The sequence below is a fragment of the Fusarium graminearum genome, chromosome 2 (assembly GCF_000240135.3).
Source record: "Fusarium graminearum PH-1 chromosome 2, whole genome shotgun sequence".
NCBI classification, from domain to species: domain Eukaryota; kingdom Fungi; phylum Ascomycota; class Sordariomycetes; order Hypocreales; family Nectriaceae; genus Fusarium; species Fusarium graminearum.
The window spans coordinates 7,554,785-7,582,140 of NC_026475.1; the positions used below are offsets into that span (position 1 = coordinate 7,554,785).

Below are 27,356 nucleotides of genomic sequence, written 5' to 3' on the forward strand. Positions count from 1 at the left end.
TGGGGCAATTAAACAATTTATATCTGGTCGTCCATCCTGTGCCATGGAATCGGTATTCCATTGTTGGATCTGGAAACTAAGCTTAAGTCTCAGGGCAGGGATAATGCATTTATTTCGTCTTGTCGGGAGATCAAGAAACAAGAGAGGGGGGCTTCATGTGAGAAACGTTGTCACTGTTGATAGCCAATGGCCACTACACGGGAGATCTGATAATCACCGCTCTTGGGCTAGATCGCGACAAGACCGGTGTAGATCTGATTACTTCATCGGAGAGCGGGAGGCCGAGGAACTGTTTGGGGTAAGATCAGCGAGAGTGACATGGATCTGAGCCAGCATTACGTCTGAAGTGACCAATAGTACAGTTTACCGAAACTGAGTCAGCGGAGACGGAGTGAGGACGCCCAAAAGAGCTGTTGGTCACATCCCGTCTCTTTTGATCCAGCACAGCCCTCTATCACTATCCCTCTCCTTGTCGATAGTCAGAATGTGACTATGACGATGAATCAAGGTCACCTTGACAGCGTTTGAGTAGCATTTACCGATGATGGCTCGTTTTCGATCTCGCCTAACCTTATTGCATGAGTTGGAAAAGGAAGAGTCTGGAACTTGGGACTCGACAATGAAACAAATTCCACGGGGCTACAGGACCGACTAAACGGTACTCCTGCCCCCTAGGGGCCCTAGGAGTTACCCCCTAGCTCGAAGCTGCTGTACCTTAATCACTAATGGATCGCCCATGCTCTTAGTTCGGGCTTCCCCCATCTTTTTTTTCTTCCTCATTTCCGTCTTTCCGATTACCTACACTGGCATCACCTTTTAATTTATCGAAAAATCAGGATGCCTCCTCGACGTGCATGCGATGTATGCTACAAGCGAAAGGTAATCATCCAGTTCTAATCCACTATTGGAGGCCCGAAATGTCATATGATGCCTACATTTCCTGGATATTCATTAATAATTCCTGATTTTTTAGATCCAATGCTTGATCAAGACCCAGGGCGAACCCTGTGACTGGTGCGAAAGCCAAGGACTAACTTGCACCTTTGAGAGAGTCATTCAGAAAGACCCCAACAAGAGGTACCTTTTCTTCTTTCACCGCGACAACCCAGGAACTGTCTAATCAAGGACTAGAACCACTTCCGATGTTGTGCAGGAATTGTCTCACCGCGTCGAGTCTCTTGAAGAAGCTCTCCAAACTGCATTAAGCGCACCCGCCCGAAGCGCCTCTATTTCTCTCTCAGACAGGCCATTGGCTTTCCCCAGTCCACCCAGTCTTCGACTTGGAGGAGGATCGCCCGTCACAACAACCATTGCTCGCCTACCATCAGTCATAAGTCCCTCTGACCTTCCAGTTAACAATATTGCTCTGAGTAAACCCTGCTACAAATTATCGCCATGTCAGCTCGGCACGAATTGGTATTTTAAAGGTATCGGTATTTTATCAGAGCGAGGAAGACAATGGATCACATATGGATCCGGTGAGAGAGTCTTTCTCGAAAACTTTAACATTTTTGCGAATCCAATTGGCGTTATCCCGCCTCTGGACTGTTGGCCGATTTCTGATCAAACGCGAATACTGCCGCCGAAGGAAGCTGTCAGAAACATTGTCGACGCATTTTTCAAGTCCAAGACATCAGTCTTTTTCCCCATCTTGGAAAGAAGTCTATTCCAGGACACCATCGACAGAGCGTACGATGAGGTTGATCTTGGACGTCGTGCCCCAGCTGAGGCTTGTCTTTGGGCGATCACCGCTCTTGTGATGCGCACAACAGACCTTCAGCAATTCGGACTTGGGTTGGAAATAAGAGATTGTCTTTACGAGGCTACTCGCTTATTGACACTCAACAATGGCAACACCAACTTGGACAGTTTACAGGGCACTCTCCTTCTGGTGAGTAATGCAAAAGTACAGATTCTTTTTGCCTGGCACTGACTTATCTTTCTAGTGGGCGTGTCAGAAAGTGAGAGGACGATGTCGCGAAGCTTCAGTCACATTCGCAAATGCATGCCGCATGGTTTGTGATCTCGGCGGTCACTTTCCTCTATCTCGACTGGCCATTCTCCCTCAGCACAGTCCCACATTCGACCATCAAACCAAACTGCATATTCGCAGACTGTTTTGGATATGCTACTGTTTCGACAAGGATGTATCACTCCGCACCGACAAACCTCCTCTTCTCTCCTCCGACTACTGCGATGTGAACGACTCCGAAGAACCACCTTGGTTTAACCAATCGAGAGACATGAATCTCGCAAAGATTAAAGAGAACGCTGTTCGCATGCTTTGTTCACCGAGGGCGTTTAAGTATACTGAGTGTGAACTACTCGCGCGCGTCAGAGAGCTTGATGACGAACTGGAAGAGTGGCGAGTGTCTGTGGATCTTCGCTATCGACCTCGCTTATCCATCGTTTCGGACTTATCCGCTTCCCTGTCTTCAAACATGAGCCTGGAAGACCACACCTACCTCATCAACCTGCAACTCGACTACCTCTTCACCATAATCAACATCCATACCCTGGTCCGTAAATGTGGCGACTTGGAAGAAAACCTTCCCGACGACCTTCACAGTGTCGTGCACTCGAGCGCAGACCTCTCAATCGAAGCAAGCCGCTCGATATTTCGCATCCTCGACACAGTTGTTGACTTTTGGAAAGAGGATGCGGTCTACATCGTGTCGCACTTTGCTCCCATGGCTGCGATGCCACTGTTCATGAACATTTTGATTCATCCGCTTGGTAACACAGCGGATAGCGATCTGCAGATCTTGTCGTCGATAAGTAACATCACGCGTAAAATACCTGCAGAGAATTTGCCGATGGAGGAAATTGAGGGAATCAGAGAGATTAGCGAATTTGTCATGGAGCTTGTCAGATTGAGTCACAGCGCAGCATGGAAAGTCAAACGGGGCGAAAGGGAGCATGATCTTGATATTATTCATAGTTGAAACAAAATAAAGAAAGATATTTGTGTGTGTTAGTTTGATAAGCTACCTCTTCCTGCTGCGAGACTAATGAACGCCTTGACGAGTAATATAGGATCCATGCCTCGTAGCTTGTTTGTTTCCGTTACCCTTCGACGCGACTGTACTTCCCAGTCCTCCAGCTCCTTGCACACTCCATGGGGCCCAAAGCCATAAGACGACGATGACGCATTTGGCCAAGGTTCAGTCTGATTAACAAACTTGATCCATGCCTCTCGTAAAGCCTGTCCAGTTATCTCCGCAGCAGGCGCATGACTGAGATCAAGACCTCCAAACAACAACACCAAGTCTACTGCGTGGTGCGCCCCGGTTGAAGGTTGCCATGGGTTTGACTCGTCTATGAGACACCTATGCACAGGTTTTCGTGCATCTTTCCAGAGTTCCTCGAGCTGATGAATAGGAAACACGAATCTGCAGTCATTGATGAAATCCAGTGCCCCTGTTTTGCACGATGAGGGTCTGTCTGAACGTATGTGATAAAGCTTTTTGAGCTCCTCACTGTGTTCACCTGCAGCGTCGAAAGCGCTTACTATATCGTCAATGTCTGTTGCCCATATTCCTGCTTGCCAAATGACTGCCTGTACATCGTCAGAATGTGAATATTAAACTCCAGGGTAGTCTCGCCTCTTTCTGGACGTCACTTAGCAGCAAAGCCCCAGCCTCGCCAGTGCTTGTTTCCCATCCATTAAACCTCTCCTCCCATTCGAGGAAAAAAGACTGTAGCCCAGATTGTTTGACAGCTTCGACAATCTTGTCCGTCGGGGCAGTTTCCAAGACCATGGTAATGTCGATCCCCTGAAACTGTTTCGAAACCTTGTCGCGAAGGGCTGAAACCATATGCGGTGGTTGGGGAGGCGACAGGAACAAGGATCCTGAAGACAGGATGAACTGACTGACTGGAGCTTGGGTTACAATGTGAGCGTGACAGTAAACTGCGCCGGCGCTTTCTCCGGCCAATGTAACCTTTTTCTTGAGATATTTTTAGTGGTTGTTTTCAATTAAAGATTGGTCATTGCTTACCGGGTCACCACCAAAGTCTGCGATATGGTCTTGGATCCATTCCAGAGCTAGCGCCTGATCGCGTAACGCAAGGTTTGGAGGTCCATCTTTACTTGCCAGGGCAAAGACATTGAGTCGATACTGGATAGAGACTGCTATAATTGGAGTGCCAAGGCGGATTGAATCAGCCACGACAGTAGTCATGTCTGAGAAGCTTATCAGCGAAGTTCTACATTCCTTGTCTAGTGACAATAATTGATGAACTGGTTGTTTCATACCACAGATACCAGACGCGGCGCTTCCAAACGTAACAGCCTGAGATCCCCCTGCATTTGACTATTAGCTGGCTTCAGCTACACAGAAACAAAAATAACCCTACCATGTATCCAAACAAACACAGGCAGCATCTCAGGGCGGTTCAGGGTGTCAGGACTTGGCAAGACAACGTCCAGGTTTGCACAACTGAACTCATCCTCAGGTTCGTCGGGAAACTTATGGTGGGACGGCACACGCAATAGGTGACCAACGTCAACAGGAACTTGAGGACATCGGGGGCTGTCCTATCAGCTTTCTTGATCTCAAAGCTTCTTATCACACAATCTACTCACCCAAACGTGGTGCAATTAAGCTCTCTAGGGTAGTCATTAATCTTTTCGGCTGCGGCAAATCGTTGCGGAATATGACCGTAGGGTATTCCGCGAAATTGCGTCACTCCGTTGGCCTCAACTCCAGTCAGGGTCGTCTGAAGTGAGTAGTGTTTCAGGGTTGCGACCATTTTATCTGAGTCGACAGGATAGCTGACGGTGAGGATCTATATCAAGTCAAGCTTCATGTTAATGTATTGGCCAAGTTGACCGATATCTCTGCCGCACAAGTGAGGGGAAAAGGAGGCATCTCCACTTTAGGATGGAAGAACCAGCCAAGGATATTGCTTCATACCGTCTCACCTGGCCTTGAAGAAACTTACAAATGCATATAATATAACATATATGTGATAAAACAAAGGTAGTGTGGTTCTTGGCATCATTTAGCTAAATATTCGCTGCCACGAATGCCTTGGTAACGCCAACAGATGATTCATCCCGCAAAGCACTTAAAATGCGAAACGAAACCGTTTCTATATATAGCATCGCGTCTGATAACGATTGTTTATGTTCAGTTAAGCTATTTCCAGATTACTCATCTACCCGTACTACATATTCGGACGTCACCATAATCTCCCCAAGCCCTGCTTCCAATCCTTGTCTCTTCCCGTGGCTCTTGCTCGGCTGGAGCCCACCCACGGCTTTTGCGATATTTTGAGACTTTATACCAAGATGTGAATCTCGATGTGCTTTGCTAGCACTTTGAATCGAGGTGTCATCACCACTTGCTTGCCCATCAGCGGGCACAATATGATCCTTCGATCCCCAGACCGTGTCTCCGAGATCAGTTTCATCAGGTCGTGATCGTGAATTGGCTTTGTTTTTGTAGTCCCCGAGACGGTAACCCTGACTGTCGCCTAGGCCTGGAGTGCGGGTGCCACTCTTGGAAGCTGAGACCGTTTTCTCGACGACTCGCTTGAGAAGTGGATAGACCATGGGGAGATTTGTGACGACAAAACTGACGAATGATTCGCGAACAGACCAGTAGCCCGACTGAGCTGGATCCGTGTTTCCTTTCTAAGAGTAATGTCAGCACAAGAATAGGACTAGGATACGTGATCGGTAATGAGTCGGCTTACTGTGAGAATAGACACGGCCCTCAAGATTCCGAATACCATCTCCAAGAGTGCGCCACTGAACATGAACATGATGACGACCTTCTTGCGCCAAGGCATCCTAGCCTTCCAAATCATCTAGAGGTAATGCGTCAGTTTAAGAATGAACAAGGAGTGTTGAGGTAGGATACTCACAGGAAGGGGAATTGACATCAGAAAGAAGTCAGTGGCGGTATTCATGGCCATAACATAAATGGTCTGTATATATGTGATAGCTGGTAGGCAAGAGTCTGCAACAAAAGTTAGGCTGGGCCTCATTGGGATGATTGGACGACATACTCTGTGGCTCTGGGTCGACCTGCCATTGCTTCTCAAACGGTATGCACTTGAGAAAGGCTACCAAGAAGCAAGATACGTATGTGACGGGGATGATAATAGTGCCCCAACGAGCATATCGCTTGGCTGAAGCCACACCTTCGCTGCAAGAATGGTCAGTCAAAGGTTAAATTCTATCAAGAATGAGATACATACGTGAGGCGGAGATAGTAGATGACCCAATAGCCTTTCAGTAGCCATAACAATGTCATATAAAGTAAGAGTCCAATCACATGAGTTTTGGATCCATTGACTCGAAGTGCCCATTCCGGACTATCCGGATCGTCCCTCAACGCCTGACGTTGCGCAGGTGTTATACCGTTGTTCGCCAAGCCTTTCCAGTATGCGACGACGAAGTATGCAGCCACTGACTCAGCAGTGTATACTATCTGGGAGAGCACGTGAGGTCAGTGTAGCCCGATACAGCTGAGATGATGACTGACTAACTGTAGCTAACAGCATGAGAATATCATCCCATTGGATGCGTCGGCCGAAGGAAGAGAATTGACTATAATAACGAAGACCTACGACGAGGTATGCCGCTCCTTGGAGGCCCCATACCTCCTGGATGAAGGCATTGGCTGCTGCTTGCTGTTCAGCTTCGGTCGCCATCACTGGCAAATCAGATGTCTCTTAATGTGTTGTGACACAATGAAGAGAGATGATATCGTATGATGTTGGACCCGACAGGACGGATTGCATGGTATATATATCACAAATGAAGAAACACGCATGTGCTCTGCAACGATCGCTTACACAGTAATTGATAGGCCGATGATATCTACTCCTATACGGATAATCTGCAGTGCATACGGAGTGCTGGGGATCCGGAAGATCATTTCAGGGGCTCAAAGTAAAGCTTCAACCGGGCCCTTGTCTGGATATGAGATGTCAACGACAGCATGCAATCGTTGTGATTCTTTGAGTTTATTGGTTCCAAAAGGTTACTCGGGGAAAGCGAGCGATATCTGATAGTTGATTTCGGCTGCGTGGGTTGAAACAGGGGAATGTGGGAATGATTGCTAAGAATTGAAGCCTGATGAGACCTGTCATATATTGAGTCGGCTGGATTATCAGCCTCACCCGCCACTCTAGAAGTGATGGTCAAAATGGATGTTGAATCTTTCATCTTCAATACTCCGCACATGGGTATCCACGCTCTCCTCTCAGTACATTGAGTTGTATTCTTGGCAATGATTGAGGAACATTCGAGACGAATCACATCGTCGATGCTGTTGCCGTTCCCAAACTGGGGACACTAATTCGGGGCAATATTTTTGAACTTGACCGTGCATGAATTGACTTGTCACTACTTGACAGAGCACGAGAAGCAAACATTGTGTTGCCCACACAAAACGTGACTTGTCTACCCTCTGGATTGGCGTCTTAATTTCCTGTGGAAGTCTCGGCCCAAGTTCATGGAGACTGTGTTCATTGATGATAACACCAAAATTATTGAGGTAAAAGAGACTTTCTGACTTAAAAATCATCGCATTTGTAGATCTCCAAGCCGGGCAGTTACAGCGGGTTGGACGGATGTTGGTCCCGCGAAATAATCCTTGTCAGTAATTTCTGAAGTTTTCCCAACAAGTGACAAGTCGCGTGGGGGAGACAACGCTCTTCAGCGGGGAATTGCGGCAGGATCTTCATACGACACCTAAAATAAACAATGAGCGTTGAGACTATTGAACGGTAGCGGTTCAGTTGAGACATCAACGTGCTTAACCCGGTATTCTTCACCGTTTATCGCTTCGGTAGAATGATTAGTTCCGGGATGGATTGTGGAAAGAACGTTAGTAGAAGAGAAAACAGAGAAAACAACGCCTCATTTCGATGATTGTCGTGATTATTTCCCGAATGGACTTGTGCCCTTTTGGAGTTGTGATACATCACCTGCATAAACCTTGTCACTTCTCCTCCTTCCTGCTTCAAACTTGGTAACCTGGATTCGAAAAGTCGCTTTGACCACCGTAAGCCGAGGTTCTTAACATTGCTTCTTCCACCCTGAGTTTTGGTTGCAAATTGACAATCTCGCCTCGTACTTACCGAGTAGATAGCTTTTCAAACATCGGCACAATGGCTAACGACAGCAAAGTCGACGTGTAAGCTCGATTCTCACAAGGATCAATGCGGGGTTGGTCTCTGTAGCGAAACATGCTGACATTATCTTTGTTCAAGACTCATAGTTGGTGCCGGCCCGGCTGGGTAAGCTTGTCCTCCAAAGCTCAGTTTCACAAGGGATAAAAAGCAAAACTGATGATGATTTCTGACAACTTATAGGCTGATGGCCGCAGCATGGATGGCTCACTGTGGCGTAAATGCTCGTATCATCGACAAAAGAAATACCAAGATCTTTTGTGGTCAGGCCGATGGCCTGCAGTGTCGAAGTCTCGAGATCTTTGACAGTCTGGGCTTTGCAGACCGTGTATGGAAAGAAGCCAATCACATGATTGAGGTATACCATGTCCAAGACCTAAGAGATGCAGTGACTAATGTGTTTCTCAGATTTGCATGTGGGTGTGTATACAGATTCTACCGGTAGAGTATGCATGCAAGGTTAAGCTTACTAACTTTGTTAGAATCCTGGTCCAGATGGCATTATTCGTCGTTCTGATCGTATCCCCGATACCATCGTCGGCCTGTCACGTTTTCAACAGGTCGTCGTACAGCAAGGTCGTATCGAGCGCTTCTTCCTTGACAACATCAAGAAGTACTCCAAAGATCAGATAAAGGTTGAGCGTGCAGTTTTACCAGAGGCCATTGAGATCGATAAGTCCAACCTCGAGAGCACTGAAGATCATCCAGTCACGATCAAGATTCGCCATCTTAGTGAGGAAGAAGCAACACCTGCTCAACAAGCCACTGCTAGCAAAACCCAGGCATCGGACGGTCTTTTCAGAAGTAACTTGGTGTTTGACGACGAAGTTGACAATGATAGTGCTCTCCGTAAAGCTCAAGATCGTGACGCTGTCACCGAGACTATCCGAGCGAAATATGTCATCGGCTGTGATGGAGCACGAAGCTGGGTTCGGAGTCAGATTGGTCTCGAGTTACAGGGCGAGGCAAGCGATTTTATCTGGGGTGTCATGGACATCATTCCCAAGACCGACTTTCCCGACATCCGCATGCGTTGTGCGATTCACTCGGCTGAGAACGGTAGTCTTATGGTCATCCCCAGAGAGAACAAGCTGGTTCGTCTGTACATTCAATTGAAAGAAGTGACACCCGATGCTTCAGGTCGTGCAGATCGATCCAAGATCAGCCCGGATGTTATCTTCAAAGCGGCACAGAAGATTATTCATCCTTATAAGTTGGATTATGAGTATTGTGACTGGTGGACTGCTTACCAGGTACGTTGTTGCGTTTGACTAATACCATACATTGTGCTGATGCTGTCAGATTGGCCAACGCGTTGGTACAGCCTTTGACTCTCATGAGCGTATCTTCCTTGCAGGCGATGCTGTGCATACCCATTCGCCAAAGGCCGGACAAGGCATGAACGTCTCTATGCAGGATTCATACAATTTGGGCTGGAAGATTGCTCTTGTTGTCAAGGGCATCGCAAAGCCAGATATTCTCAAGACATACCAGAGCGAAAGACGTCGCGTGGCTCAAGACCTTATTGAGTTTGACCATCGTTTTAGTCGCTTATTCTCTGGACGCCCAGCCAAAGATGTCATGGACGAAGAGGGTGTCAGCATGGAAGAGTTCAAAGACGCGTTCGAAAAGGGGAACATGTTTGCATCAGGTCTATCTGTGAATTATGGACCTAGCAACATCGTCGCCAAGGCAGGTGATCCACTGTCTCAGGCCGATGGAACCAAGGTCGTTTCGTCTCCTGGAGTCTCTTTAACGGAGGAGACGTTTGGCAAGAAGCAGGCGCTTGCTACCGGTATCCCGGTTGGAATGCGTTTCAATAGCTTCAAAGTGTTAAATCAAGCTTGCGCCCGTCCTTATCACTTCCAGGAACGCTTGAAAGCAGATGGGCGATTCCGCATCGTCCTGTTCGCAGGTGACATTCTTGAACCTGCTCAAAAATCTCGTGTAGAAGAATTCTGCAGTCGACTCGATCAACCCAACAGCTTTCTTCACCGAGTCACCCCCAAGGGACAGAAAGTTGACAGTGTCATCGAGGTCTTGACCATTCATTCTTCCAAGCGCTGGGATGCGGACATCATTCGGGACTTCCCTTCAATTCTACGCCCATGGGATGACCAAACTGGCTACGACTATGAGAAGGTTCATGTTGACGATGTTAGTTACCATGAGGGTTATGGAAACGCATATGAAAACTACGGAGTTGACAAGACACGAGGATGCGTGGTTGCTGTGCGGCCGGATCAGTATGTTGGCTGGTTAGGCGATTTGGAGGACTTTGATGATCTATCGGACTACTTTCATGGCTGTTTATTGATGAGGGACTAGACTGTTCTGTATTATGGAGACATCGATGTTTGAATCTCCAATTGAGACTGTTGAGCAATACTTTCTATGGTACTGCGATCCTCCGCATTGGTAGAGTTGTCTTATGTCTTCTCGACCACTCCACAGCACGATGATAAAAGACATCTTCCTTCACCTTCATCGCAATGACATCTATGTCAGGACTTTCACCCTTCTCTAAGACTCTTTCAAGCTCCGTTAACAAGGCCTGACAGTCCCAGCATCCACAAGCACGATACTCCTGTCCAAAATGCACACGATACAGAGCCCTTGTTTCCGCAAACCCATCTCCTAGCTGGGGCTTTTCGATCGTATCGTCGTGATTGACAAACTTGCCAGCCAGTACCTTCATTGCTTGGCCGTAGTATTTCGCTGTGCACTGATGGGTATGCCAAACGAGATCTATGTCCAGCGTCGGCACGACAGTGGTTTTTGACATCTTGATGAGTTTACAAAAGTTGACGTAGCGACTGACTCCGCGACGAATGGTTCCCTCGATTGCAGGGCTTCTGATCCACATATAAGAGTTCATCTTGTCAACGAACGAAGCCTGTCGAATAACAGCATCGCGGAGTTGTCCCGCAAGCGTTGTAAGAAAGGTTTCGAAAAGGCTTGCATATTCCCTACAAGGACTTTCGTATATCCTTGGCGGATACAAAAAGAGTTTTATTCCCAATCTTGGTATCTCTCTGCGTGTGGCATGAGTGAGTGTTTTCCAAGATGCCATATCGTCGTATAGGTCTGGTGCGAACCCATAATTGTTTTTGTAATGAGCTGCTGCTCTCGGACCTAGTGTGAAGCTCCATTCATCACTATTGATGGCCTCGTGGATATGGTTCCAGGGAAATCTGACAGAGAAAAGAGGCTCATCTGAACAGGTATTGTAGAAGAGTCTTGGGTTAAGGAGGAAGGAATGCCAGACCATAAGGATGTCCAAAGGCGGGAGATTGTCTTGTGTGATTTCCATAATATTGGACTTGTTGAACCCTTCTCGCCAGGCAAGAAAACGAATGGTTGCGAATTCCGCATATAGAGGCCACTTGATTTGTCTTCTCCCCCATAGGTTTTCATCCTTGAAAGTCTTTGTGTCGCCTTGGACACCAGTCTTTTCCTCCCTACGAGGTTCGGTCTGCATAACCTCATCCAAATCCTTTGACACAAGGATCTTTTGCCTCAAGACAAAGAGTGTTTCCAAAAACTCGAGATGTGTCGCGCATTCAGCCAAGTCTGGAAGAGCCAAGTCTGTAGTGCTTGGATTTCCTATTGAATCGCCATTTGGGATGTCTTGGAAGTTGAAGACGCTAGGATCGGGGATGACGGGAATATCTTGGGCCTTGTAGGCGAGTTCGTAGGGTTTGCCGGTTGGGTCATTAGGCCTGTTTGGGCCTGTAACCATGTCTTTCCCCCGCTGGTGGAGGGAGAGTTTTGTAAACCTGTGCTCAAGAGCCATGTCTACGAATTCCTATATCAGCAGATAACGCTGTCATCTTTTGAGAGAGTATTTTATTTATTTTCCAATCTGCAAGTGGCATACATAGCACACATACCTAGTAAGGCAGGGCAAAATTTCACTGTCAGAGATCGGCCAGCCAGAACCCCAAACTGCCTTACCGAGCACCTCAAACAGAAGTACCCTCCAGCATCGAGGAGAAAATAAGTAGGTCAGCGTATGCCATTTAGACTATACTCTTTAGGCTGTTTATTTCTGCTACCCAGTAGCATACATACCAGACTACAACCCCCCTGCATGCCAGCCGCAAACAGGATCCAATTGTAAGAATCCTGCCGACGCCCGACTAATGTGAGGACTCACCTTGGAGAAGGGTCTCAACTCGCCGATCAGGCGGACACATTCCGCGCTCACAAACATAACACTGGAAATTGAGTGTCCTTCATTCTCCAACTCTACCCTTTTCCAAGACGTGACTGTCATGCGAAAATGGACACTCTTCACCAAGCATGCTTTTCAATCTTTGTCATCGTGTGGGCTTATTTGACGATATGTAATCTTGTTGTTTTGTTTAGAAAGTCAGCGGTGAGGTTTAGCTTGTTGCGCTTCTGGTCTATTATCCCTCTGGGGTTATATGGTCCTCTTGTTGTGCTTTATCCATGGTGGCGATTGGGTCATCTAGATAGAGGGCGCCAATTTCTTGTCAGTCTTGTTGTGTTCTATTATTGACTTGAACTAATTCCATCAGGGTATTTGGCTTGTATTATGGCCGATTGTCAGCTCAATCATTGCCTCACAATCCAAGACTAGAGGATCGATGGGTGAATGGTACTCGTGCCAACGGAGTCGCGGACCTTTTTACATCTTGTGCGTCGACTGGGCCATTATATTTTTCATAATTGTTGAGTCCTGTCGGTATCCCATTCCTACAGGGACCAAAGATTGGACATTTGGTGGAGGGTTGGGTAAAGTCATGGGCGTGTTTGTCATGTAAGTTATCGTGTCGCACTTAATAACAGCAAACATTAACCGAAAACCAGTCTTCTCCTGGCTTTACAAGACGTTTTGCTATTTCCTATCGCTGCATTCCCTCGCTACGTCACGGCGCCTGCGGTCATAATATGCAGATCTTTCCTACCAGCAAAGACCAAGCCACGAGTTACGAAATGGCCTTTTCTATTTGAGGACCTGCTGTCCAAAACGCGAAATCACGATGAGAAGCTATTGGCGGCAGTATTACGAGATGACAGTATTATTGAACGCGTCGCGCGTCATCTACACTACGATGATATAGTCAACCTCTCACTGACATCGAAGTTGATGCGCACAGCGATATTCCATCCGTCTATTGAGACTTCCCATCGTCAAAGTCGCGTAGAGTCACTATGTGTGTCCTCGTGTGTCGATGGACAAAAAAGCGAGTGCTGGGGTTGCGATCGTGTGATTTGCGCTGTAAGTAGACTGAGTATAATAATTGATGCAATCCTAATCTTCTCTCAGGAATGCACAGATCAAAGGTCCGACATCATACCTTCCCGAGTCAAAGGGCATTTCGCCAACTGTTATGCGGTCTGCACATACTGCTATTTAATGTCTGCCCCTGGCGGTGGTGCACCATTTCAAGCTAAAAGGAACATGCAGGACCTAGAGCTACAGCATATCAATTGCTGTGCGTTCCAGAAACCATTATTGGAGGATGATACAGTTTCATTGTGTAGGTACTGTGCAGCGTTAGATCGGTCTAACATTACGGCAATGAGGGAGGCAAGAGATGAGTTCTATCTTAGCAAAACGTTACCAAGGTATGTTGACTGTGCGATTTGTATGGCAACTCTATCAACAAGGAGATCAAGATGGTGGTTCTGTAGTCGGGGACGACATGAGTGTCACTGGGCGGGACATCATACTCAACAGTGACTAGATAGATAGTAAATGAATATGTCTGCATACATCAGCTATCCTCCGCAACCTCCACAGCCACCACCACCATCACCGTCACCATCGCCGTCACCTGAAGCCTCCGTGACACAACCACTCCCACAAGTGTCGCCTGCCATTCCAGGACTCCCCACCGCGCACCCAGCTCCAGCAGCACCACATACGAATACCCCGACACCGCAACCTCCTGCCCCAGAATGGTCCGCCTTTGTTGCTCCAACGTCAATCTTTGCTGCTCTCCAATCCCTCAATTTCTCATACTCAGCGATACGCAGTGGCAAGGTATACATGGACCAGTTCGCGACAAAGTAGCGATGGTATGCACCTTTTTCGAAGTGATGGCTGAAGGGCTGTGCACGATGGATGCCACCCAGCTTCAGGCGGTCCATCCTTTTGTCAGAGTCGCTGTGTAACCAATTTGTTGAGGCCCGGAATTGAGGATTGTTTGACATTGCAACCGCGACTGCGAGTAGGGTGTCTTGTCCAAGAAGGATTTTTAAACGGTTCTTGAACCAGTTTGTATCTGACATGAGACCTCCAGCCTGGCTCTTCTCTGTTGGTCGGTCTGTGAGTGTTGGAGTTGGGGGATATAATTCTCTGCCTCGTACAAGGTGTAGAGATGTGATGGACCAGGAATCAAAGGGGAATGCAAGGACATGCTTGGAGATATTACAATCGCCACAATTTCCAGGATAGCGGTCATACGCTTCTGTACAATCCCACGGGAAAACATCCTGATAGGGATAGATAGGCCCCTCAAATCCGCCCCAATCTGTCCAGTACTCAGTGAGCGAGTCGATGATATCAGAATCGTCATGACGCCCGTAGCGAAACCTCAACAGATATTCTTCTGTCAAACCGTTGGGCACTTCATACTTAGACAGTGCCCGAACTGGAACGTCGGATCCAGGTCGACATACAAAGCTCATCAGATAGAAAGGTTGAAGCTTATTATCGAAGGCTTCAGAGGTAAACAGAGAACCAAATAGGTCCCGGTCGATCAAGTTGTCGCAGAATGCCTGACGGCTATTGGATTGTCGATTCCACTGAAGTTGAACATATGGATCAAGAAGACGAGTTGTAATGCTTGTTACATAAGCTTGTACTCTTGATCCAAGATAATCTTTGACAAGCAAGAGCAATCGTTTAGCACTCTTGTTCAACACGGCTTCTTGTGCTCCAGATTCCAAGTTGTCATAAGCCAGATAGTCGCTCTCGTGCATAAAAGCATCAATGAGCTGCTCTTCAATATCAGAGTCGAAGAAATCGCAAAAAGCACCACCGACTACTTGCTTCATGAATGCTCTATAGCGTTTCGGGTATCGCGGTCTATTTTGCGAGGATAGCACGCGATCAGTTTCGCCTGTAAGGAGGAGACATTTTGTGATCTCTTCCGGAGAGCCGCGGGCGACTTGTAACGAAGGCGGATCCCGGTTTGTGATGAGAACGCCATCCAAGCTGTAGCTATTAGATATTGCCATATTACCATGCCGGGAGATGACTTACTTTGCAGAGCCATTTTCTATTACAAGGGGACCAAAGCGAACAGCCATCTGCAAATTTCCAAATATATTATCCCCAGTCGTAAACCGCAGATACGTTGGAATACCCTTTGGCTGACTGGTCCTGGATCCATCGGAATGCCCATACTCCGGTCTGGACGTCTCGTCATGTTCCGGTCTAATAGTGTCATTCCTCAAGGCACCTATAGGCCTTGGCACTTCTTCACTGGCAAGATCTCTCTGCCTTAGTTTGAGAAGAGTTTCGTTCCTGCCAGAAAGGGATTGCGTAGATGCATACTTTGCCTCCGCCAAGAGATCAGTGACCTTGTAAAGCCCACATCCAACTCGGCCCAGGCCTCCTTGTATGTGACTGCCCTCGTCAGCGGCCGGATCGATTGGCCAAAGAGATCGAGAGCGTCCATGGACATCGCGTCGCCGGACAGTACTGCAGTAACAAAGTCCACGACTCATCTCTGGCGTCAAAGCAGTAGGTAGACAGGAATGTTTATACTGCTTCACAAACCGTGCCTGGCCACAATGTGTCGCCCTATAACATCTTTCACAGATAATGACACCTTCAGTGCTAGTATCCGCAAATTTACAACCCCGGATGATTGTCTGACACTCCGAACAGCGCTGTGGAACAAAGACAGGCTGGTTCAGAGCATCGTAGCATGACACTTTCATCTGAGCCGAGGCAGACATTTTCCAGACTGAGGGATTCTCTTCATCATCTCTATGCTCGATTATTTTGTCAATGTCCAGGAACTGCGCCGATTGCAGAAGCATACGTGCTCGTCGTCTCGCTGGGTCCAGTATCTTGCGTTCACTGAGTGCAGTCCTCAGAGCGCCTTTCACGCTCTGGCTTTTCATGTCGGCAAAGATATCCCAGCCTCGACCACGCAGTACTTCATCGTAAGAAGGTGGTTCATTCTTGTTTTTCTTTTCGCTTTTTTTCTGTTTCTGTTTCTTGAGTTCTTGGGTTGACTTGTTCCGCTCATGGAATTGACGTGAGATGTCGGATACCTGATCGATAAAGGTATCGTAGCCATGGATATGATGGTCTTGTTCATCTGGCAGAAGTTCTGACGCCTCTTTGCCTGATTGCCAGTGACGATATGTGAGGAGTAGGTCTGGTAGTTCACGTTCCACTCCTTGCCAGTACATTTCTAGCAGCTCATGTTGGAGGTGTTGTGCTGCTGGGCCTATGTTTGTACTGGGAATTGGAGTTGATTTGGTGACATTAGCGCCGTTGTTTGCTGACGCTTGGGGACTGGAGAGTGAAAGGAAGGATTGTAGTGAAGGCATCTTGAGCAACGTCGCTGCTCACAAGCAATAACACTTTTCTCGTGATAGAAAATAAAAGTAAGATCCTGTTTCTTCGTTTTCTCATACCTTGACAAAAGGATTCTTCGCGTTAAGCCTAAAGCATATGGGTATGATCTTGACCACTTTATGCAGGCGTTGCGGGGAAGAGCGGAATTGGAGCGCTCCCAACTGCAAGTGAGCGGCTAGATTAGCGATCTGCAAAACCACAAGGCAGACTCGTTGTACACCGAATTGTTTCTGGTCAGCTGCCAGTTCAAAGGCCAATCTAATTTGAGCAATACTTCACGATGTATGAACAACGACATCTATTGGTCTACTAGCTATTCTATGCTTGAGTTGACTACTAATGTCTTCCTGCAGTTACACCTGTCAGGTAGATAGACGGTCAAGCTCATCTCTTTTTAGATCATAGTGAGTCGCCACGGGGACTTTACTGGACACAAATTTCCTACAAGCATCTAAATTAGTTACCACTCGGATAATATCCGCTTATATGTCTTATGAATCTCATGGTTGACATTTTCGTTATATCCTCCTATATGTGATACAAAGATACGTATGCAACATGTTTTGCAATCAAGCTGGAATATTCTCAAGGCTGCTTTAGTTGTCTCTTATCACTGCCTATATATGTAACCCACATTTATGAGTCCGACATGTACGGAAGGTCATTAGATCAAATAATCTCAAGGATACAATGCCTCTTCTGCTGTTCATCAATTCCAACGTCATCCTGGCAAGACATTGGTTCGGGTGGCCGGGCCTTCGTCTGCGGCAGGAGTAGGCTACTTCACTGGAGACTGTGAAAAATCAATTCGGGGGTCCTAAGTTTTCTTAGAAATCGTCATGTGGCTTTCTCGGTCGAGATACAGGCGAGACCGAGACCTGGGGCTGAAAGGGCTCTCCACAGGGATGAAAAAGGGAACAGTGTCTACAAAGAACCTGGCCTGAATCAAGGGCACGATGAAAGCAATCATGATCAACACGAAACTCCAGCTTCTTCTTTCGTTGGACAACAAGAATTCGGATGCAGGGAGGATCTGCCCCGGATTGTCAAGTCCGGGGTCTGTTGTGGATTCAGGTGTTCACCGTTACTTGGACAGTCGAAATTAGGGGTCGCGCATCGTGAGACTTTTACCATCAACTTCAAGCCACCTACGTCCAAATCCATACTATCCATTGCGTTGTCACCTGCACAATTGCCAATGACCCAGTGCGTTGTCGATCGAAGGGCTACATACCAAGGCAATTGTACTGTATCTGTTCATGACTTGACTTTGATGATATCCCCTTATACACATTTTGAACTCCTCGTTCTCGAGCTTCTTGTGGTCCAACTTGGCATTGTGACATTGGTGGTAGAAGGTCAGTAGTTCCTTGGCTTTCAGCTTAACCTGTCGGAGCTTTTACAAATTTTAAGGTTGAGCTAGCTTGGCCGTTCTGCTGTCACCCTAGATCGTGATATCTGCCTGTGACTGATGCGAATGAGTGGATTAGCGCGGCAAATTAATCGGAGAACATACATTCATATCCCAATGAGGCACCTTGCAGTAGCGGAATGCTTGACACATCACATTCGCAACTGCTGCAGGTCTCAAACACAATACTGGTTGATGAGATAGAAATGGAGAATGTTGTTGGAAACCAAAAGCATGTCTCAACATTTTCGGATGTCTTTATATGATGACATAACCCATGTTTACCAAAAGCTACTGAATGACTCATCCATGATGACTTTTTCAGCAGCAATGCTAGTCACTTTACTTGAGAGGCTTTGGAGATTTAACTCGTATTTTCTTGACTTTTCTGAGGCTAGATACGTCACCATCACACACGTAACGTCATTTTGAATGAAGATGGCTTCCCTCGCGACGGGCCGGCTGATGTAGATCCAGAACCTGCAGGCGCATTGGCTATTGCTGGGCTACTAAATCACAGTGTGACACGGGGAGTCCCTCCCGGGCTGGTATCCCAGCCACTCACGGGAGATCATGCAAGTCATCGGACTCTAGTCGCTGATCTAGACCTGTTCTTGGCAGACAGATAACGGTTTAGGGCATAGTGATAGCTCCCGCATTCCCTTCTTTCGGTGGCCTGCAGGTGGGAAGTCAGGGTGCTAAGACTGACAGAGGAGTTATGTGACTAGGAAAGACATTAGCCTCTGAGACATTGGCGGGGTTGGCTAGGAATGCACCCATGGCCTAAGCAAGGGAGGGAGGTCGCCTTCTACGATGAGCTGGGCTGTGAGACAAACATGATCTGCACCTAGCCCAGCGCGTAGCTTGCATTTCACAAATAAAACCAATCAGGATGCAACTAAAGGGTTATCTGACAGGATCTGACATGTTGTCAATCAAGATTTTGGTTGAGGGAGGTTTCAGATATGCTGCTGAGGACATTGTGATCTTCCATGCACGACCCAGAAGCCTCTGTTCATCATGTCGCCGGTTGATACTAGTGGAGAGTTGATAAAACGGTGATTTACACTGTGTACAGAGTCCCTGCTAACACGGAAGAGCTAAAAGATATTCTACCATTGTCTCAGCTATCAAAACCCTCAGGGCTAGTCAGTTGTTGTTCTGCGCGGCAGTGTTTATTGACACCGTGGCTCGCAAAGGCCCTGGCCCATTTGTTAATAGGCTCAGATATGAAGATAGGTGCCATGAAGAATAGAGAATTCAGCAACCATGATACACTGCCTCGAATTGACGTATTTGATATCTCGCATCCTTACTGGCGATCCGTCTGCATAACAGTATGTCAGAGTGGATGAGGGACTTTATGGATGCCCACTCCCAGTCAGCCGTTCAGAATTTACGGGAAGGCATTCTGACACAGAGGATTTGTGAGTCTCAGTTTTGCAAGGAGTGTCGTGACGACGACCCTGAAGAGATATCACATACCAGATAATTCATGCTTCCACCCCAAAGGAGTAAAAGAGGCCCACTTGTTAGCATGTATCAATAACTTGAGCTTTCAGTTGTTGCATCCCAACAGGGCTGTGTGGGGAACGGATGTGGAAGATGAACCTGCGACAGTGGTTGGCTGCGTAGCTCTTGTGAGGTTTCCCAACGCACAGTGACGCCTTTTCAAAGGACCCAGCTTTGTCTGAGTAGTCTTTGCGGATACAGATTCGCTGAAAGTTGCTATCCGAAGCAGGAGACTCACTAAGTTCTCATTCAAAGGGCCACTTCCTCTGGACTCAAAATTCTATAAGAACCAGCACTCGTCCTGCTTCAGTCATCCATCATCAGCACTCACAATCACACTCTTCCATCACAACATCTAAATAACTACCACTTTCTCAATTTGATCTTTCAGATCTCAACAAAATCATCAAAATGAAGGCCTCTCTCATCCTCGCTCTTCCTGCCCTCGCCATCGCGGCTGCCACTCCCCCGACTGTCGAGCCAAGGCAGCTCCCCCCTCTGAACACCGATTGCCTTCGCAACATTCCCAACATTGCTCAATGTCTTACCAACATTGGAACAGTTACCGGTAACCCCTTTGTCCTCACTGACATCATTGCCTGGTAGGTCAAGTCCTAGAAAGACCAGCTTCTTGCACTCCAGATGACTAATTCACATATCGCAGTGCTGCGACTCTTCCTCTCAATGTCGTTACTGCTCTGGTGGCCGCTGCTACCCAATGTCGCCTCCCTATCCCCGTCAAGGAATAGATCTAAACGACTATATTCACTTCTTGGAAGATTGGTTTAAGGACTCGGTCACATCTCAGATACTTCACTTCGCCTTGTCCTGCTAGCGGATACCTAAATTTACACTCCTTTGAGGCGAACTCTATGAGATATCTTCGCTTGTGATTTGTTGTCCATGGGTAACTATTGCCACCTCGTAGCTTCCTCTCAGTTGCCATTCTTGCTGCAAGTTCCCTGGAACAATCGGTGTGATTCTTGTGATATTTTTTGGCCTTTGGTAATATCGCAAGGCAACATAATCTAGACATGTTGAAGGTGACACCGCTAAATGAATTGCTAGTGAGCCGACTATTTGATATTACCTCTAAACTTAACGCGTACCGTGAACAAGTTTGAAGTTGTGGTCGGTTAGCTACCCTAGAATGATTGATTGTTTGTCGTAAATACTCAGGGATTACACAGGGATTCCAATCCTCTGCAGGATAGCAGCGACATCTCACCAATAGATAACAAATATCTAGGACGGCGTGTGACTCATCATCGTATTTTTATTAACCATAATTATCTTATGCCACGATAAAACCGATCAAACATTGACATCCTTGACCACACACGTATAAGAAAATTAATACCTTCAATTAAGCACATATCATGGCAAGCAGAGCAGTTACTTTGCCGAGGTCTTTATCCGACCCCACTCAATGGGACGAGCTCATCGACAAGTACAGATCATTCAGGCTGTCATCACTAGAACTATCTCCAAAATCCTTCAGTTCAACTTACGCCAGGGAAGTTAAGCTAACAAAGGCGAATTGGGAGACTCGTTTGAGAAATCCGCTGGCGATAAATACCGTCGTCGTCGCAAACCCTGATACTGGTTCCCTTGAAGATGACCTTTCTCTCACCCTCAACTCACCATGGCTTGCTTCACTGGTCGTTTGTGGTCCATTCGATGCAAAGACAGCTACGACAACATGGGAGAAACTGCAAAATTTTGATCCAGGATGCCTCAACTTTGGCACACTAGAACCTGATATGGTATGGACTTATGTCCTCAACGCAATCTACGTGCCCCCTTCTCAGAGACGCAAGGGTCTAGCGAACAAACTTATCGAATATGCGAAGCAACTTGTGGCTGGAAAACATGTCGGGAACAAGGTCATGCTGGTTCTGATTGTCAACATTGAGTCTGTCGTGGCGATGAAGTGCTATGAGAAATCAGGTTTTGAACTGGTGCACGATTATTGGTTTGATGAGCCTGACTATACCAAGGGCCATGCGGCTGTCATGAGATTGGATGTGACGGCAAAGAATTTTAGTTAGTAGAACTTGTCAATAAAACAAGTATTCGATGATGGGAGAAGGGCTTATTTCGAAGAATCTCATCTTCATTCCCCATTGTTTGTCATGTCAGTACCCATAAGGTAGAACCGAGCCTGGGGTTGAAAACAAGGTTAATAATGTAACGTCTGATAGAAGATGGATAGTCACCTTTCCCTATCAAGAAAGCCAATCGTGAACTGATACATTCATTAATACTCTTGACTTCGGATGACTTTGAATCTCCTGAAACATACAAATCGAACCTATCAAAGTCTTTCATAGCCGCCAAGAAGCGCTACTACGGATGTTCGGCCATCGCGGATATGAGGCGCTCCACCTGTCAGCAAGGACACGCGGCGATTTATATCCACATCCTTCAGCGCTTTTGGGGAAGTGGGCACGCTTAACAACCCAAGTCCAAATCCGTGCAGGATCGATACCCTCCGTTCATGCCCTTTCATTTAACTCGGTCCGTATCGATGCCTGGGCGCTCCGTGTCATTGGAGGATAAACTTGCTCCATCGCAGATGCAGGAGTGGTGATGCTTCTCGAAGGAGAGAAACTCGGGTATAACGGGGTTTGACCGTGCATTTTCAGGCTCGGCGTTCATGTAAGACGATTATATATAAGGCTGTTGCTAGAATCTAGATGAAAGAAGAAAATACAGCACACATTATTACATTCCTTTTGCCGGTCAAAGGTCCACACTTCTTGACATACACACTCGTTTATCCAACACTCAACTAGCAGTTTTCTAATCTTCAAAATGACTAAGCTTGGATTTGTTCTTCTCGCTGCCCTGGCTGGCAGCGCTGCCGCCGCTCCTTCAGCTCCGGCCATTACTCAAGCTCCCGAAGTCCACGCCTACGGCAAGCGTGCTACCAGCTGCACCTTCTCCGGTTCCGATGGTGCTGCCAAGGCTAGCAAGTCCCAGGCTTCTTGCGCCACCATTGTCCTCGACAGTGTCGCCGTCCCCAGCGGTGTGACTCTTGATCTCAGCAAGCTCAAGGACAACACCAAGGTCATCTTCAAGGGAACCACGACCTGGGGCTACAAGGAGTGGAAGGGTCCTCTCATGAAGATCTCTGGAAACAAGATTACCGTTGAGGGATCTGGTGCTATTCTCAACGCCGGTGGTGAGAAGTACTGGGATGGCAAGGGTGGAAACAGTGGCATTACGAAGCCCAAGTTCTTCGCTGCTCACAAGCTTACCGACTCCAAGATCAACAACCTTTACGTCAAGAACACCCCTGTCCAGGCTGTCAGCATCAATGGCGTGAACGGTCTGGAGATCAACAAGTTCACTCTTGACAACAAGGATGGTGACTCCCAGGGTGGCCACAACACTGATGCTTTCGATATCGGTTCCTCCACTGGTGTTACCATTGATGGCGCCAAGGTCTACAACCAGGATGACTGTGTTGCTGTTAACTCTGGGAAGGTAAGTTCGACTTGTCAGATCCTGGGAGACAAGGTTGCTAACTGTAATAGAACATCATTTTCAAGAACGGCTACTGCCACGGTGGCCACGGTCTCTCCATCGGCAGTGTCGGAGGCCGCGATGACAACGTCGTCGACAACGTTCAGTTCCTTAACTCTGAGGTAGCCAACTCTGCCAACGGTATCCGCGTCAAGGCTTTCAAGAACCATACCGGAAAGATCAACAAGGTCACCTACTCCGACATCACCCTCACCAAGATCCAGAAGTACGGCATTCTCGTCGAGCAGAACTACGATGGTGGTGACCTCCACGGAGACCCTACCAGCGGCCTTCCCATCACCAACCTCACCCTCAAGAACATCAAGGGCAAGAACGCCGTTGACGCCAAGGGAAAGAATGCTGCTATCGTCTGTGGCAAGGGAGCTTGCACTAACTGGACTTGGTCCAACGTTCAAGTTTCTGGTGGAAAGAAGTACGACAGCTGCCAGAACGTTCCCAGCGTTGCTTCTTGCTAAGGGATATCCATTAATTAATTTTCCAACTCCACTTGGAGGATTTACAACGTGTAATATGGAAAGATAGACTTCATTCTTGTATATAACATAACCATTGGGGCCAGCTCGACAAGTTCTTGCTGTGGTTCCTAACAATATAACTCTAAAGGCCTTTGAAAGGATTATCAACTTGATACGTTTCGTGAAACACTTTTGAATCCTGTGATTTGTCTTCCTCCGAGGTCGTTGTTCTCTCGTTCAACTCTTGTCTCCACTCCCTCTGAGCGTCTTCACATTGCCGGAAGTGTTCCAAAAACCCCTCTCTATCGTAGACACGCTCGGGCACACACCAGTCCATCAGACACAAGTCACAACATACCCCACACTCGAAGCGACCGGTTTTTGGGTCCAGAGGTGGAACGTTGATGAGAATTTGATCGTGTAATTCCGTATTGTTTCCAAGGGGAAAGCGAAACGTGCGCGGATCAGGATTGGAACCCAATATCATTTTTTCTTCAATTCCAAGACGTATCAAAGCCAAGATGCGAAACACGTACTTAGTTTCATCAGTCGAATGTGTTTGGTAACCAGAACGGCCTTTCGCATGAGCACAGGGCAGACAGACCCTTTTCCATGTCTGTATGTTTAAGTAGTTGGCGACATTATTGCAGTAACAACAGTATTTGTTGCACACTCGATAGTCAAATTCGGATAGATTAATATGCTCGGCAACCTCATGTTTGAATATAACGTCAAGAAGGTCGTGCGCATGCTTCTTGGTCATCCGCCGGAACTCGAACAAACTCTCTACCTTCTGCTGACATTCGATAGCTGTCCGTCTAAATTGGAACACTGACTCAATATCTAGAAGTAGAATGATCTGTTGGAGGCATTCCAGCGGTAAGCTCAACAGGTAGCTGTTTTGCACCACTGTAGACTGTTTGGGTGATGCTGGCCTCGGACTCGGAGAGGGAGGTTGGTACAGTTCTGGTGGAAGTACTTTGGGCCAGGATACGGAGCATCGATTTTGCATCCAGAGGTATAAAGCCTCATCTTCGGGTAGGGGTCCGTATTGTAGTTCTTTGGAAGACATTTTTGCGAAATGGCGATGGAATCTTGTTGTTGTGGTGGTAGTGAGAAGTGAAAATTAAGTGGTGCAAGACTGGCTATATATACTCAAAGAAAATAAGTTTTGCTAAAGATTTGATTCCGAATATTGATTTTTAAGTCAAGTGATAAAGTGTATATAACCCAGCAAGATAGACTTTATCACCAAGTTAATGGCTTTATTGTATGTTCGCCAGACAGCACGATAAATGTTAACTTTTTGCCCCCCCACTGTAGTGACCTTGGACAAATATACATCTTGCCAGAGTTTCATGCCAAATGGAAGCTTGATCTTGTTTATGTTCTAAGGCTAGACGTGGAAATCCGAAGAACTACTAACAGTAATTTCTGTCTTGCGGATAATTCCCTTGCTACTAGAGTTGTCGTCATCCGTCTCATTATCTCGAGAACGTTTGGTATCTGGTTTTGCTGACGCATGAAACGTCCCTCTTCGACCACCGACTGAGTCGAGCCTGATACCACCATTGGAATTTGACAAACCGCGATCGCTCTAAAATAGCATTGTTAGCATGCGACATGTTGTTTGGACGGTAGTAGATGACGGAGAGCTGTGTGGGGTCTGACTCTGGGGAAGACTTACTTCGCCTGTGATCTCGTAGTTGCCCTCGTGAGAAGAACCATAATAGAACTTGAATAGTTTTCGAAGAGGTGGTAGCGAACAAGCGATCATTCCCAAGCAGCATTCTACGTTTGAGGTAATGCTAATAACGGCAAGATGGTCTAAAATGATTTCAGTCAGTACGTTGGCTAACCATAGTACAAAGATAATAAGCACTCACATGCTGTTTCCTTAGGATATTTGGCAACGTCGTAGTACTTGAGGTATGGCATACGGACACAGGTCGCGACACTTGCAAAAACACCAAGGCCGAGAATGGCAATGGCAGAGACTTTTCTGCGCCTCGACATTTGCAGTTCCGCTACGATGAAGCATGGAATAATTGCGCATGCCCAATCAGTTGCCATTTGTATGGCCGAGACGATGTAGCTGACAAGCTGCAAACTGATCTCCTTTTGGCATGATCCCCTACCAATATGCGTTAGTCATTGTAAACCGAGAACCTGGCGGGCCAGAAGCGAATGGGAAGATGTACAAAGCAGGATTCCAAGTCGCAGCAAATGGTGTACAGTTGGCGAAGACATAAGCCAAGGCGAGGATGGTTATGATGATCATGATTCCCATGTTGATATAGATAGGGATGGTGATTCGTCGTCGGACATCGATTCGGACACACGTGAGGCCGATGGCGCATTTTATTATGGTCGACGAGATAAAGTACAAGACCTCCCAGTAGGTCTGATATTGCGTGGCTTTTACCAGGTACAACGGCGATGGGATGTTGACATCGTGGGATCCAACTCCGTATCGTGTCGTCAGAATAGAAAAGACTATAGCCGGTATGAATAGAAGCTGGTGAGGGAATCGTAGTCAGCGACACGCTACGCTTCACAAGGTCAGTCAATTACTGTATAGGTACTTACAGTTGCTAGCGCAGCTAGATAATCCTCAATGCCTAAAAGTCGTGGCGAGACATCAGACAAACCAGCACGCACGTAAAGTCGAAGGCATAGAACAACGACACTGGTGATACCGAAAGCCAGTGCAAACCCCTGAACTGCTGGTCCCAAGTCCTTTGGTTCTAAAGGAGGCAGAGCTTCAACCAGAGCCTGGATCTGCTCTCCCGTCATGGATGCAGCCATCGGGAATGTCTGGCTGTGGCCGAGAAAGTTGAAACTGCTGAAAGGCACGTGTACGGTTTTCAAGAAGGATACGAAAAAGTAGTATTATCCGGGTTGTTGGTTCAGTGCCTACCTTATAACCCGACGTCGGCATTTGAGATTTTCCCAATCCCCACGCCGACCCCGGCAGAGGGTTGCAGCGTCCAGGTACCGTTCTTGGCTGGCTCGTTCCAGGTCCTTGTTTGACTCCCTGTCCCGCTTAGATAAACGGCTGATAAGTTCTTCCCCTGATCTTTCATTTTTCTTTTCTTTTGTTCCTCACGGGGCTTGGCGCGGTCTTTAGTGCCTGCAGGGTCCAGGAGAGGAAACGAGCAAATTGATAGTGATCAAATTAAGAGCAGGCTTCCTTGTTATTACTATCAACAAAGCGCTGTTAGCCTATTCACGGACACTCCGCACCCTTTCCGGCATGCCTATGTGTTGCACGAGTCAGTAACCCGTAGCTGAATACGAGCTATCCCCAAAGTCCGTTGCTGTTTTGAACCCCAGGGCTGAGGGGAATAATGGTAACTGCAAACTTAGTCGGAAGCTATTTTAGTGGCCGTTGAGTTTCCACCCTCACAGCCTGATTGACGGTTAATGGTGACAGGTTTTGTCACCTTAATATCATCATAGCTCATTGACTTCAACAAGACATTCTGACTTCAGCTCTTGTATCTGTGCTTGACGAACATCAGCAGTCATTTATTAGTTCCACTGATCTTCAATGAAGGGTACTCGGCAGTTGGCAGAAATAGTCGAACCGCGAGATGACCTGATTTTCTCGTCGTCGCCCAACGCAATGTTGCTTCGTGGCTGGATCCTTCAGTCGTCAGTGGTTTTGGGAATCCTTGACTGTGGACCCAATGCGAGCCCT

General features: G+C 47.2%; 11 protein-coding genes across 11 annotated transcripts; 4 read left to right on the plus strand and 7 right to left on the minus strand.

Moving 5' to 3' along the window:
• Positions 1-837: 837 nt before the first annotated feature.
• On the plus strand, positions 838-2,945 carry FGSG_03201 (uncharacterized protein; the record flags this gene model as incomplete). The annotated part of the gene is made up of 4 exons (XM_011324256.1): positions 838-879; positions 974-1,077; positions 1,132-1,891; positions 1,947-2,945. 4 exons carry the CDS (start codon positions 838-840, stop codon positions 2,943-2,945), a joined length of 1,905 nt encoding a protein of 634 aa, XP_011322558.1.
• A 29-nt stretch (positions 2,946-2,974) lies between these two features.
• Positions 2,975-5,004, minus strand: FGSG_12489 (uncharacterized protein; the record flags this gene model as incomplete). Its single annotated transcript, XM_011324257.1, has 6 exons — positions 2,975-3,559; positions 3,618-3,950; positions 4,002-4,306; positions 4,360-4,535; positions 4,589-4,791; positions 4,948-5,004. 6 exons carry the CDS (start codon positions 5,002-5,004, stop codon positions 2,975-2,977), a joined length of 1,659 nt encoding a protein of 552 aa, XP_011322559.1.
• Positions 5,005-5,155: 151 nt separating this feature from the next.
• FGSG_12490 (uncharacterized protein) lies at positions 5,156-6,666 on the minus strand (the record flags this gene model as incomplete). Its single annotated transcript, XM_011324258.1, has 6 exons — positions 5,156-5,641; positions 5,704-5,817; positions 5,875-5,969; positions 6,019-6,158; positions 6,211-6,443; positions 6,583-6,666. 6 exons carry the CDS (start codon positions 6,664-6,666, stop codon positions 5,156-5,158), a joined length of 1,152 nt encoding a protein of 383 aa, XP_011322560.1.
• Positions 6,667-8,130: 1,464 nt separating this feature from the next.
• On the plus strand, positions 8,131-10,195 carry FGSG_03199 (phenol 2-monooxygenase; the record flags this gene model as incomplete). Its single annotated transcript, XM_011324259.1, has 7 exons — positions 8,131-8,156; positions 8,233-8,259; positions 8,335-8,509; positions 8,560-8,571; positions 8,634-9,404; positions 9,454-10,066; positions 10,137-10,195. The coding sequence occupies 7 exons, from the start codon at positions 8,131-8,133 to the stop codon at positions 10,193-10,195; spliced, it is 1,683 nt and encodes a 560-aa protein (XP_011322561.1).
• A 348-nt stretch (positions 10,196-10,543) lies between these two features.
• Positions 10,544-11,947, minus strand: FGSG_03198 (uncharacterized protein; the record flags this gene model as incomplete). Its single annotated transcript, XM_011324260.1, has 2 exons — positions 10,544-11,120; positions 11,250-11,947. 2 exons carry the CDS (start codon positions 11,945-11,947, stop codon positions 10,544-10,546), a joined length of 1,275 nt encoding a protein of 424 aa, XP_011322562.1.
• A 1,955-nt stretch (positions 11,948-13,902) lies between these two features.
• On the minus strand, positions 13,903-16,695 carry FGSG_03197 (uncharacterized protein; the record flags this gene model as incomplete). The annotated part of the gene is made up of 2 exons (XM_011324261.1): positions 13,903-15,349; positions 15,392-16,695. The coding sequence occupies 2 exons, from the start codon at positions 16,693-16,695 to the stop codon at positions 13,903-13,905; spliced, it is 2,751 nt and encodes a 916-aa protein (XP_011322563.1).
• A 1,176-nt stretch (positions 16,696-17,871) lies between these two features.
• FGSG_03196 (uncharacterized protein) lies at positions 17,872-18,561 on the minus strand (the record flags this gene model as incomplete). The annotated part of the gene is made up of 4 exons (XM_011324262.1): positions 17,872-17,949; positions 17,988-18,119; positions 18,240-18,322; positions 18,552-18,561. 4 exons carry the CDS (start codon positions 18,559-18,561, stop codon positions 17,872-17,874), a joined length of 303 nt encoding a protein of 100 aa, XP_011322564.1.
• Positions 18,562-21,025: 2,464 nt separating this feature from the next.
• FGSG_03195 (uncharacterized protein) lies at positions 21,026-21,697 on the plus strand (the record flags this gene model as incomplete). Its single annotated transcript, XM_011324263.1, has 1 exon — positions 21,026-21,697. The coding sequence occupies one exon, from the start codon at positions 21,026-21,028 to the stop codon at positions 21,695-21,697; it is 672 nt and encodes a 223-aa protein (XP_011322565.1).
• A 766-nt stretch (positions 21,698-22,463) lies between these two features.
• Positions 22,464-23,653, plus strand: FGSG_03194 (polygalacturonase 1 precursor; the record flags this gene model as incomplete). Its single annotated transcript, XM_011324264.1, has 2 exons — positions 22,464-23,138; positions 23,189-23,653. 2 exons carry the CDS (start codon positions 22,464-22,466, stop codon positions 23,651-23,653), a joined length of 1,140 nt encoding a protein of 379 aa, XP_011322566.1.
• Positions 23,654-24,198: 545 nt separating this feature from the next.
• On the minus strand, positions 24,199-24,725 carry FGSG_03193 (uncharacterized protein; the record flags this gene model as incomplete). Its single annotated transcript, XM_011324265.1, has 2 exons — positions 24,199-24,269; positions 24,455-24,725. 2 exons carry the CDS (start codon positions 24,723-24,725, stop codon positions 24,199-24,201), a joined length of 342 nt encoding a protein of 113 aa, XP_011322567.1.
• A 324-nt stretch (positions 24,726-25,049) lies between these two features.
• On the minus strand, positions 25,050-25,934 carry FGSG_03192 (uncharacterized protein; the record flags this gene model as incomplete). The annotated part of the gene is made up of 4 exons (XM_011324266.1): positions 25,050-25,250; positions 25,341-25,480; positions 25,540-25,787; positions 25,855-25,934. 4 exons carry the CDS (start codon positions 25,932-25,934, stop codon positions 25,050-25,052), a joined length of 669 nt encoding a protein of 222 aa, XP_011322568.1.
• Positions 25,935-27,356: the final 1,422 nt, after the last annotated feature.